The 13,193-nt window shown below is 43.4% G+C and overlaps 1 protein-coding gene across 4 annotated transcripts in view; it reads left to right on the top strand.

Moving 5' to 3' along the window:
- The window catches only part of LOC146492337 (NACHT, LRR and PYD domains-containing protein 3-like), a 71,324-nt gene that overhangs the window by 25,993 nt on the left and 32,138 nt on the right, over window positions 1-13,193 (top strand). For 2 of the 4 annotated variants that reach the window (XM_085150997.1, XM_085150995.1), the window contains exon 6: window positions 12,715-12,888. The exons of 1 other annotated variant lie outside the window; for it this stretch is intronic. In XM_085150997.1, coding sequence (XP_085007123.1) covers window positions 12,715-12,888 — 174 coding nt within the window. Of the gene's footprint in view, window positions 1-938; window positions 1,119-3,836; window positions 4,011-12,714; window positions 12,889-13,193 lie in introns of all 4 variants that reach the window. One more of the 4 variants, XM_085150994.1, reaches the window with a different exon arrangement.

Raw genomic sequence — 13,193 nt, 5'->3', positions numbered from 1 at the left:
CTGGGATTTTATCAAAATATTCTGCAGTGCATCAAAAACGAAAGAAAACCATTAATCAACATATGAACATTACTTCTGTAGTTACAGTGGTTTTATTAGAGACACGGCTAAGCGTTTTGCATTTTGCATAATTTTTAAAAAGTTTAATTTTGTTCAGTATTGAACGGCAGAAATTAGGTTTTCTTTTCGGAACTATATAAAACGAAAAAAAAAAAAACAGCGGCCGACAGCGCTGTAAACAACGGTAGACTTGTGCATAACAAGCAAGCGAATAATGATGAAAACAGTACAGAGAGCGAGAGAGAGAGAGAGAGCTGTGCATCGTGGTCGAAGCAAAACAGTAAAAGTCAGAGTGAATACATGACGATGTTTATGTGAAGCTTAGTTTGGATCTTCTTTTACTGCTGGTTCGGTCAATATTGTTTGGAGAGAGATCAAACTAACAGTTTTAGAATCAGCGCATAAAGGGCGTGAACACAAAGCGCGGACCCGCCGACAGATCAGTATCAGCAAGCTGTCGCTTTCAGCCCCGACCGTGTCCACGCCGTGAGAAAGGCGACATCTCACTGATTCTGATCCGCGGTTGCACTGTGTGTCTAAGTCTTTGTGCAGAATCCGTGTTCCTGCTCTCATTTACTGTCTTAGCTGTTTGGTGGTTGTTGAAATTTTGTGAGATTTCACCAGAGATTCTGGCATTTCGGGTAAAATAAATTTATATTAAAAAATCGATTCAGGATTTTAATGAATCGATTTTACGTTATCCAAGCCAGAATCGATTTTAATCGATAAATCGATTATAAAAACCCACCCCTAGTTTGGAGTTTCCATTTTTTAAAGTTCTACATTCTGAACCTTCTTCAGCTCTGAACAGATGATGAAACACTGAATGATGTCAAGCACTTTGTCTAATAAACTTACATCTTTCACTCTTTATACAGATTGGGGGGCTGTGGTTTGTCAGATATTGGCCTTGATTATCTGGCAGCAGCACTGAAGTCCAACCCCTCGTATCCCACAGAGGTGGACCTGAGTGGAACCTACAGCTACCTGCAGGGTTCAGGAGTGAAGCATCTGTGTGGTTTTCTGGAGAATCCACGATGTCGATTTGAAACTCTGAGGTCAGTCAGCATGTTTTAGTTGTGCTGAGATGAATATGATGTGAAAGTTGTGCTGACACTAAACTGCAGACATCAGGCTGATATTATACTGATCCACACTGAGGATCTTCATGGTAAAGTCTGTTTTCTTCTTCTCTGGTTTAGTCCATTGACTGCAGCAGAACAATGTTCACATTTCAAACAGTGATACTCAACGTATGGTCCGCGGCCCACACGCGGCCTGCCCACCTTTCCTAATTCAGAGAGAGGGGACCCTGATTAACTGTGTAGCTTCTTCCTCACAGTTCTAAGTATCAGACACAACAGTGAATAATCCACAGCTGACTGTCTTTAGCAGGTCAAAGGTCACGGCACACAGCAGTCTGTGAAACAGTTTGGAGCAGGAATTCTTGCACATTTACAAACTGACACTGCTGCACGGCATGCTGGGTAATGCTAGCTGCTCAGGTATGGGTGTGCTAACGGCTGTGAGGCTCCGTGGCTGCAGAACACTGAAGAAGAGAAAAGAGAAGTGGAGGATGAAGAAAAGAAGCAGAGATGAAGCAGAAGTTTAGCTCCAGAGAGGAGCTGTCAATGTGAAGCAGGTGATATATATATACATATGCAAGGATGCTCTTCATCGACTACAGCTCGGCATTTAACACCATCATCCCCTCAAAACTTGCCACGAAGCTCGTCGACCTTGGGCTGGAAACACCAATCTGCAGATGGATTCTAAACTTCCTCACAAACAGGCCCCAGGTGGTGAGAGTTGGTAAGCACACCTCCTCATCACTCATCCTAAACACAGGTACGCCACAGTGTTGTGTGCTTAGCCCCCTCCTATATTCCCTGTTCACACACGACTGTGTTGCTAAACACGAGTGCAACATCATCAAGTTTGCGGATGACACAACCATCATAGGCCTCATCACAGGCAATGATGAGACGGCCTATAGAGAGGAGGTGATGGCGCTGTACGAGTGGTGTCTGGAAAATAACCTGACTCTCAACATCAGCAAAACTAGAGAGATGATAGTGGACTACCGGAAACGACCAGTCAGGGAACACCAGCCCATCCACATCATCGGTGTCAAGGTCGAAAGGGTCAGCAGCTTCAAATTCCTTGGAGTCAACATCACAGAGGACTTCTCCTGGACCCTTCACACAGACACTGCTATCAGGAAAGCTCGCCAGCGGCTTTACTTCCTGAGGAGGCTGAGGAAGTTTAGCATGAACGCCAACATCACCTCAAATTTTTACAGGTGTGCAATTGAGAGCTTGCTGACAAGCTGCATCACAGTTTGGTACGGAAGCTGCTCTGCCAGCAGCCGTAAAGCACTACAGAGGGTGGTGAAGGCATCAGAGCACATCACTGGCACGAGGCTTCCTGCCATTCAGGATATTTATCTCCAGCGATGCCTCTGTAAAGCACACAGCATCATCAAGGACCACAGCAGCACATCAGCTGTTCTCCTTGTTACCATCTGGCAGACGTTACAGGAGTCTGTCTGCTCCGACTACAAGACTTAAAAAAAGTTTTTACCACCAAGCCATACGACACCTCAACCACAACACTTAAACACACACACACACTGCACAGGACGCACTCAGAAGCTACCTTGCAGCTTCACAAGCACTCTGTTTAATCTGCACTGGTCACTTCACTTTATTGTTATTGATATTTATATTTAAAAGTGCAATACTGTAATTTTCTGCTGCTCATTCCTGTGCAATATCCCATCTACCCTCCCGTCATATTTCTTTTCAAAATTTTCTTATTTAATCACTAGTGTACATATATTTATATTTATAGATACATATATATTTAGTCATCTTTTCTCTTTTACCACATCTCTCTAATATTTTGCTCTTTACTATTTTTCTGTTTATTTTATTATTTTATTTTATTTTATTTTCTTCTACTGTACCATGCTGCTGAGTGACTGCTGCTCGTCAAACACATTTCATTGCAATGTTGACCCTGTGCTAACTTGCATATGACAAATAAAACTGAAAACTGAAACTGAAGAGTAATAAATGAAGACTGCAGACAGGATTTGATAAGCTGATGTACAAACATGTAGAATGATGGTGGCAGCTACAGAAACAGGTCCATACAGACTGAAGCGTGTCTCAGTCTGAATGTACACTGCTGTTATAAGAGCTGTGGAAACTCAGGTCAAAAGGACGTAACCACACTGCTGACAGTTCCAGGACAGTCACAGAGTTACAGCATCATTTGTGACCATAAAGACAGAAAGCTCATCCAAATCCTGGGATTAAAAGTCTGTCCTGGTGGTGTCCAGTCAAACACGTCTCTGTGAAAGCTTCAATCCAACAGGCTCCAAAGTCCTTCTGCTCATTTCCTCGCCGGGTTCTTGATGCTCCTGTACCATCTCTCTGTCATCCTCCTCGCTCCCTCTTTGCACTCAGTCTTTGTGCATCATTAACACTCACATGAGGAAAACCAAAGTTTTACTGGGCAGAAGATGATCATCAGTGACGCTGCCTTTAAAATACTCTTGTTAGAAATGTACGACTTTAATGTGAAACATTCAGAGTTTTTTCTCTTGTTGTGTTTGTTTGAAGCTGCTTCCTGTTGGCTTCAGCTGTTTGGAGTTTCCATTTTCTAAACTTCTACATTCTGAACCTTCTTCAGCTCTGAACAGATGATGAAACACTGAATGATTTCAAGCACTTTGTCTAATAAACTTACATCTTTCATTCTTTATACAGATTGGAGTGCTGTGATTTGTCAGAGATCAGCTGTGATTATCTGGAAGCAGTGCTGAAGCTCAACCCTTCGTATCCCAGAGAGGTGGACCTGAGCTCCAACAAGCTGAAGTTTTCAGGAGTGAAGCAGCTGTGTGTTCTTCTGGGGAATCCACAACATCAATTTGAAACTCTGAGGTCAGTCTCCACATTTTAGTTGTGCTGACACTGTCGATCTGTGGAACTAAAACCTTTATACAGGAAGTCTGGTTCAGCTCTTTGTAGACCTTCTAATCTCTGATCCTCTGAGTCTTACTCAGTAGGTGATGCAGAGGTGTGAAGCCGATGTGGGTGAGGACACTCGCCCAGCTCTAACTACTTTGACGTCCAGGTGTCTTCCCTGCTTGTCCTGATACAAACAAACCTGAGTAACCTTGCAGGTCAGATCTCATCAGTCACACCTGTTATGGCAGCTCTCCTCTAGATTGTAGTTCTTGTTAACCTGGGATGGTTTTAGAAGCCTGGACCACAGACTCCAAGGGGAAGATATTACTGGGAAAGGCCAAAGCAACCTATTAGACCCATTAAACACTAACATAGATGAATACTCAGATTTAAACCTTTATTGTTTCACAAAGGGTTAAAAAGGGAACGTCCACAGTTTAGACTGCAGCAGATTTTATTAAAGCAGTTTGACAGGAGCAAAGCAAAAGCACAAAGAATAAGTGTTTCACATATTAATACATATAACATAATAATAAAAGAAAAGCAAAATAATGATAAAAAAGAATGAAAAAGTTGTCCAGAGCAGCAGGATGTCTGAGGTCTGCAGAAACACAAAAACACAGCAGCTAAAAATAGTTGTTGAAAGAAAACGAGGTGGGAGCTGCTGATTCCTGAGCTTTGATACTGGATTAGCTTCAGTAGTTATTCCCATCACTGCTGTAGGAGCTACATTTAGTCACAGCTGATTGTCTTCTTTGACCAATAAGAAGACTACTGTTGTAAAAACAAGCAGACAAAGAACCAATGAGAGTGAAGAACAGGATAAAGAGCTCGTGTGATGGAGGCAAAGCAATAATCAGCAGACTGTAGCAGTTTCTATCTGGATGAAAGTAGAAGGAGCTCAGCGGAGCTCAGTCCCATATCTTTGGTTAGAAACAACATCAGTGATTTCCTGCTGCTCGAGATGATTCCAGCAGCTCTCATTACAGCAGCTCATGAGTGAAACAGCTGATGGTTCACAGCTTGTGCACTGTTGGATCTCCAGATGTTCACGTGGCTGAAGTCTGTGAAGAAACTGTGGTCCACGTAGTTCACACGGCCTCAGATTGGACCGAGCTCCCTGGATCACTGCAGCATCCTCAGCTGGTACATGGACGTCTCTGCTCCTCAGTCTTGGAGCCCCTGCAGGTCCGTCCACACCACCAGGGTCTTCTCACTCACCTTTCCTTTGTCCTCGTCCTTCGTCGGCCGTGCTGTGTCTTTGTTCCTGCGGTGTTGTTCCCACGATGCAGTGCTGATGTTCCCTCCTTGAATGCACAACAAGTACGGTGCTGGTGTTTCTCGGGTGGAGCAGAGACAGATTGAAGTCTTTCAGGCTTTAGTGCCGACTTCCCTGACAGAGGCTGGACTCCATGGTCTGCACAGGAGGCTTCTACACTGTGTGGAGGTGACTCCTGGACTTGAAGACAGGCTGCAGGTACATGTGTGATGAAGAGGACCTACAGCAGTGTGATGGAGCTGCAGGTCTGAAGGACGTCCTGCTGTCCTGTCCCACCCTCATCTTTACTTCCTCTGTCTTCTCTGGACTTGTCCTCCTGTTTCAGAAACAGCACTGCTTCATGCCGAGGGTGGACGGGAGCGTTGGCTCTGATTCTTTTACCGTCCACCACAAGGAGACACTGATGCTGACCTCCTGATTGATCTGCATGTGTTCTGCTTCACACTGCTCACCTCCACCAAAGACTTCACAAACATCTTCTTTCTTTGAGTCCAGTTTGTCCCACAAACACTTCCAGATCTCCTCCTCTGAGATTCTGCAGCTTCTTGCAGTGTGACTCAGCTGACTTCTGACAGACCACAGACTGGCACAGCATCCACATGTGTCTCCTTTCAAACAGGCTCTTGATGTTTCCTCCCACATCATTCTGGCCTCTCAGTCTCCTTTGTTCTCCAGCTCTGTAGCTCCAGCTGATGAACCTTCAGTTTTCCATGTTGGTAACAGTAAACTACAGCCTCTGCTGTCAGCTGGGTAACTAAACAGAGCTGCAGCACGTCTCTGCGGTGGTGCTACATCCAGCCTGCAGACGGCCGTCTACATGTTGTAGTGGTTTACAGTCACCAGGGGGCGCTGTCCCAGCCATGCAGGCAGTGGGCTGCTCTGCTTGTGCTGTTGTTGGTGAAGCTGAAGTGAAAGCGAGAGTTAAAACACTGAACAGTGTCCACTGAGCTTCTCATGCTATTCTCATGCTCAAAGAAGTTTAACAGGAAGGACGACTCGTCCATCAGGCGTCCAGCTGTCCGTGACCGTGTCCACAGCAGAGTGTGACCGAGGCTTCATGCTAACACGCACACATGAAGCTAATACCACCACGAGCAGCTGCTCAGTGGATTTGGAGGACAAATGTCTGCAGCTTCTCACAGGCAGTATGCAGAATGTGGATCTCCACAAAGACTGTGGAGAGCTCGTCCCACACTCTAAATCCACACTTGTCTGCACAAAACTTCTCACACGTTCCCGTCACAAGTGTCTTCTAAGTGAAGCTACCAGGTTCAGGTCCAGCTTGTTTTTCTGGAGCTGCAGTAGATGATCCATCCCCACAAAGCAACACAGACAGCAGATATGCAAACACACAACACAACCAAAGGATTCTCTCTGCATGTCTGTGGCTGATGCTGCTGGAACGAAGCTGTTTGAAACCTTGTTGTTCTGCACTTTGGGACCAGAAGAGGAAACTGAAGCTCTGTGCAGAGGGTTCAATGGAAGCAGCCAAGCGCTGTAAGTGTCTGCTGTACAGGGATGCTGGTTCAGCTGTGGCTCAGTTTCACAGTGTGACTCAATAAAAGCAGCAGGAAATCAAAGCTTGATGCTTTCATCAGTGTGGAAATAAAAAAGTTTCCTGTGACAGACGCTGGAGCTCTTTCACTCTCAGCTTCACAGTTTCAGCTTCAAACTTCTTCCAACATGTTTCTAACACGGCCACATTCCACCTTAATGGAGCTGATATCTTGTGCATCAGCACATTTTCTAAAGGCAGCGATCACATCTTTAGTTTTGGATGTTTAACTGCAGATTGTTTATGTGTTTATAGCACATTAATTACAACAGCAGCGTTGACCACAGTGCTGTACAAGAATCCAAAATAACTATTAAAATAACTCATAATATTAATATCACACAAAAATATCAAATAACTCTCATGCTGTATTAAAAGCCAGCAACTGACAGCAGGAGCTGGGGCTGTTCGATAGAACGATGTATATATGATGACCATATGAAAACGCCTATCGTTTCATATCACACTCTTTGTTTCCTGGTTATGTGTTGGTGTGTTTTCCAGATAAACCTTTCAAAATAAATCTGAAGATCCTGTTGAGCGTTTTCAAAATAAACACAATACATTACTGCGGTCGCTCGTTTATCGAGTTACGTTCTAAAAATAAGTCTCAGAATGAAGTAGCAGCTTTATGTTTTACAATTATTATAGAAGTTTTAAGGCAGTTAAACCCTCACTGCACACTTTCTACACTTTTCTCAGACAGGCATGAACATTTTCACACTTTTCTCTCTTGTTTAAACAAAGTTCAAACCTTCATAGAAAAATAAGTTCATTATTAAAGAATGAAAGCAAAGTGTTTCTGAAATGTGTCAAATCAGCCTTTGCTGGCATTAAATGAGCTTGGTTCTGTGTGAGGAGCACTCGTCCATGGCCTGGGCTCCTCGCTGTCAGGTAAAGTTTCATAAAGCTTTTGAGTTTTTATGCAGATAATGTTGGTGTCCAGCACGATGTTCTTTTTCCTGCGGTCACTGATCCACAAAGCCAAAGCTGACTCCATCCTTACGATGTTCTTGTTGTGGACAGTTACAACCTTTTTGCCTCCTTGTTGAAACTATGATGGTCAGCATCTTCCTCTGCCTTTGGCTGCTACCACAGGTGCAAAACGTCTCGTCATCACTGTTGTTTGTTGGGGACAAAACGTACAAACATACAGTGCAGCACTGCAGAGTCACACTGCTGTAAATTTGAACACATTCTGTACTGTACAGGAGACACGGCACGAGATTGGCTGACAATGGTCTACAGCCAATCAGGACGCAGAACACAACGCGCTGTAAAAAACAAAACATGCAAAATTGCACAAAAAAGATCAGCAAAACAGCGAGGCCGCCAAAGGTGAACTGTGTTACAGCGGGGGACCAGCGTATATATGGTTGTTGGGACGATAAATGTCTTTGAGCTTGTGTCAGAAGACGAGCTGCAGCTTTCTGGACCAGCTGCAGTCTTGCCAGGCAGGTCCCACTAACTCCAACATATAAGGAGTTACAATAATCCAGCTGGGATGTCATGAAAACGTGGATCGCCCGTTCAAGGTTTTTAAAAGATATAAATGATCTCACCTTAGATAAAAGCCTCAGTTTGAAGAAAGACCGCTGTACAACTGAGCTCAGCTGTTTTTCAAAGGTCACATTGCCGTCAAATATAAGCCCCAAATGTAATAATGCGATTTAATAAAAGAGCTGAACCAGTCTAATAGAGCGCCCTTGATGCCGCCATGCTCCAATGGTGAGATCAAGATGCTGTGGTCAACATTGTCAAAGGCAGCGGTCAGATCCAAAAGCACAGCTGAGTCTCCTGATCAGTGGCTGATAAAAGATCATTAAGAACTTTTCAAAGTGCAGTTTCAGTGCTGTGAAGAGCTTTAAAACCAGACTGAAACCTTTACAACAGATTGCAGCTGAACAAATATAATCTTTTACAAAATCTTCGACAGGAAGGGAAGCTTTGAAATAGGCCTGAAGTTTGAGCGGACAGAGGATCCAGATCAGGTTTTTAGTACAGGCTGTACAACAGCATGTTTAAAACAGGCTGTACAACAGCTGAACTAAGACTGCTGTTAAAAATCGCTAAGATGTCGGAACCAACAACCTTTAAAATCTTTTTAAACACGTGTTGGAACAACATCATTTGGACAAGATGATGTCTTTATAGCATCACATCGTTCCTCCACCTGATCAAACCACACAGGCTCAAACTGATCAAAAACAGCTGAGCAGGTGAATATTTTAGCCCCGGTGCGATCTCGGGCGAGAGTATCAATGATGGCCAAAGGGCAGCGTCCAGCTCTACGGCCGCTGAAGAGCAGACTCAACAGACGCGCGTGATGTGGATCCTACTGCTCTAAAACTGGAGCTTCTTCAATCCATTAAAGAGGACATTAGCACGCTGTTAAAAGAAGAACTCAGAAATGCATTGAAAGAAGATTTTGACAATATAAGGGCTGACGTGCAAGGACTGAGAAATGAGATCGCTAACAGCATTGCGGCGACGTGCGGCGAAGTTGATGGAGTAAAGGTTAGAGTGAAAGAAGCTGAGGATGGGCTGTCAATGTGGAGCGATGAGGTGACCACCCTGCAGTCTACAGTAGAGAGTATGAAGGAGGAGCTGTCTGACCTGAAGGATAAATGTGATGAAGGCAGGAAGCGGAGAGCTAACATCCACATCATAGGGATCCCAGAGGGCCTGGACTCGAGCTCCTCCACGGCCGTATCCGTGCTACTACGTGAAGTGCTGGGTATGGATAAAGACGTTATTGTCGACCGCTCACACAGGAGCCCTATCCTGAGAAAGCCAGCTGGTAACCCGCACGCCGTCATAGCCGAGCGTCACTACTACCAGGATTGTGTGGCTACGCCGTGCCAGGGCCCAAGCCCCGCTTGAGTTTAACGGACAACCTATTGCAATATTACGACTGGGCGATATGACCCAAAGTTCATATCTCGATATTCTTTAGCTGGATGGCGATATACGATATATATCTCGATATTCTTTAGCTGGATGGCGATATACGATATATATCTCGATATTTTTAAAGCCAGAAAGTACGAACAAAAAGAGAGTTCTTAGTCAAAGCTGTGTCCCAAATCTCACACAGGCACTTTTATTAACATACAGCGTAGATGTACATGAAACAATTACTCAGAAATAAATGATCAGCATTTATTAAATAATAATGCTCCATAAATAAAAGAAAACAATGTTGTTTTTGTGCATAACAAAAAGCTCACAATCGTGCAGTCAAAATGTAAACTAACAGACGCTGAGCATAATAACAAGCAGCTGCTCTGTTCCCAGGTTCTACTGCGTGACTGACAGCCTGGAGTTTGAAATCCTCTTTGTAACCGTGTCTCTTACAGGTGCCATTTATGGTCCTTATACACACTCAGTACAGTAATATTACGTTGAAGCAGAGTACGTATCACTCCGCGAGGCTCCTCGTAGCTGTAATGCTCCAACAATCCATCAAGCGGTGCGGCCTCGTAGCTTAGCAAAGTCGTACCAAGACATTTTTTGAAAGGTTTCTGAGCGCCGTGTAGCACATAAAATCAGTTCAAGGTCAGTAAGCACAACCAGAATTCATCCACAAGGCGCACTGTCGATTTATGAGAAAATTACAGGATTTTAAGTGCGACTTATAGTGCAGAAAATATAGTTTATGGTTTTCCTTTGATCTTAGCAAATATCTACGCCTCTAATTGGGACGATCACAGATTTTTCACTAATGTCTTTGCGCGGCTCCCCAATATGTCATCACACAATATCATCTTTGAGGGAGACCTAAACTGCTCATTATCTGCTATGGACCACAGTTCACACAAAAGTACACTTAGTCCAAACTCACCATGCGTCATTCAGAGCTTACTTGATAATTATGGGCTAGCTGATGTATGGAGATTTCATAATCCTGCTTCACGTCAATACTCTTTTTTTTCTAATGTCCATAAAACATATATTTGGGAATGTCTAAAAGCATCTGAGAGGCCAAATAATTTCATTTTGTGCCAAACAGAATAAAATAGCGACCGAGCGCCTCTCTCAGTTAGCTGATGAAATGACTAAACTACATGGTGTGTACAGCCACTCTCCTGAGCCTGTATTATATACACAGCGGTTACAATGACAAACTGAATACAATCTCATATCTACAAAACAGGCTGAGTCAAAGTTGCAGCTACGCTTATGAACATGGAGAAAAAACAGGCGAGTTATCAGCTCACCAGCTACGACTAAGAACAGCTAACCAACTATCCTTGAGCTCTACAATGACCAGGGAATAAGGTCTACAGACAACCAAACTATCCTTGAGATCCACAATGATTTCAATAAGTTTTTTGATATTCCCTCCTTGGGAGAAGATGCGATCGCTAGTCTGGAGGAACCTGTCTCTAATGTTGAAATTGAAACGGCCGTACGGAGCATGCAGTCTGGAAAATCTGCTGCCCCGATGGGTATCCATCTGATTTTTTCATAAAGTTTTCTGACCGACTGAATTCACTGTTAAAATCAACTTTTGAAGAATCCTTCCTCTCACAGTCGTTGCCTCCAACAATGCATCAAGCAGTGATGTGTTTAATTGTAAAACAGGAAAAAGACCATTTAGATCATCGTTCATGTCGTTTAATATCTTTGTTCAACACAGACACCAAGATCCTGGCTCAAGTGTTGGCCCGTCGCTCCATTATTTCACCAGACCAGACGGGCTTTATTAGGCACTCTTTTTTTGAACATTAGAGCTCTATTAAATATCATTTATACCCATGTTAAAGGTGATACATTGGAAGCTGTAATTTGGCTTGACGCAGAAAAGGCGTTGGATCGGGTGAGATGGGATTTTTTTTATACGCTTAAAAAATGTGGCTTTGATTTTTCTATCTTGGATAAAAGTATTGTATTGCTCCCCTCTAACAGCCGTCCGGACTAACAATAATCTGCCCCCCAGGACAGGGATGCCCTCTGTCTCCTTTTTGCCATTGAACCGCTAGCTGTTGCTCTGAGACAATGTGTTGGTGTTGAGGGAAAACATCGAGGGGGTATCGAACATGAAGTCTCTCTTTATGCCGACGACATGATTTTATTTATTTCCAACCCATCGAACAGCCTCCACAAACTTTTGGATAGACTTACAATAATAATAATAATACATTTTATTTATAGGCTACTTTAAGAGCCTCAAGGTCACCTTAATGCATACTTAAGGAATTTGGGACAATTTCTGGATATAAAGTGAATTTCGGGAAGAGCGAGGTAAAGTCTATCTGTACGACAACTGGGGAGTTTTGTGTGTTTTAGCCCCTTTTAAACCCAGCTATAACAAGTTTAAGTACTCGGGCATCTGGGTGACAAGAAAACCACAAAGACTTGTATAAAACTATCTTCCTTTATTGTCGAAGCTTAAAGAGGATTTTGGAAAATGTGAGTTTTGCCTCTTTATATTTATGGTGGGGATGCAGAACAAGGAGCAAAGATGTATGTGATGCTGAGTCAGCAGAAGACTTGGACTCATTTGATTCCAGCTTTGATATCATTGATTTCAATATGTCCATTTCTGTCACACTTCACATTTAAAAGTGAAGCCATGTGGTTCATGGAAGGAAAAACACGACTTTTTCAAGTCTTTGTCCTGTTTTTATGAGAAATGTACGACTTTAATGTGAAACATTCAGAGTTTTTTCTCTTGTTGTGTTTGTTTGAAGCTGCTTCCTGTTGGCTTCAGCTGTTTGGAGTTTCCATTTTCTAAACTTCTACATTCTGAACCTTCTTCAGCTCTGAACAGATGATGAAACACTGAATGATTTCAAGCACTTTGTCTAATAAACTTACATATTTCATTCTTTATACAGATTGATGGGCTGTGGTTTGTCAGAGATCAGCTGTGATTATCTGGCAGCAGCGCTGAAGTCCAACCCCTCCCATCTGAGAGAGCTGGACCTGTACAAGAACAAGCTGCAGGATTCAGGAGTGAAGCATCTGTGTGGTTTCCTGGAGAGTCCAGGATGTAAACTTGAAACTCTGAGGTCAGTCAGCATGTTTTAGTTGTGCTGAGATGAATATGATGTGAAAGTTGTGCTGACACTAAACTGCAGACATCAGGCTGATATTATACTGATCCACACTGAGGATCTTCATGGTAAAGTCTGTTTTCTTCTTCTCTGGTTTAGTCCATTGACTGCAGCAGAACAATGTTCACATTTCAAACAGTGATACTCAACGTATGGTCTGCGGCCCACACGCGGCCTGCCCACCTTTCCTAATTCAGAGAGAGGGGACCCTGATTAACTGTGTAGCTTCTTCCTCACAGTTCTAAGTATCAGACACAACA

This window comes from Neolamprologus multifasciatus, chromosome 23 (genome assembly GCF_963576455.1).
Source record: "Neolamprologus multifasciatus chromosome 23, fNeoMul1.2, whole genome shotgun sequence".
NCBI classification, from domain to species: Eukaryota; Metazoa; Chordata; class Actinopteri; order Cichliformes; family Cichlidae; genus Neolamprologus; species Neolamprologus multifasciatus.
The sequence above is the reverse complement of the archived record's forward strand: the minus strand, read 5'-3'. Positions and strand labels throughout refer to the sequence as shown.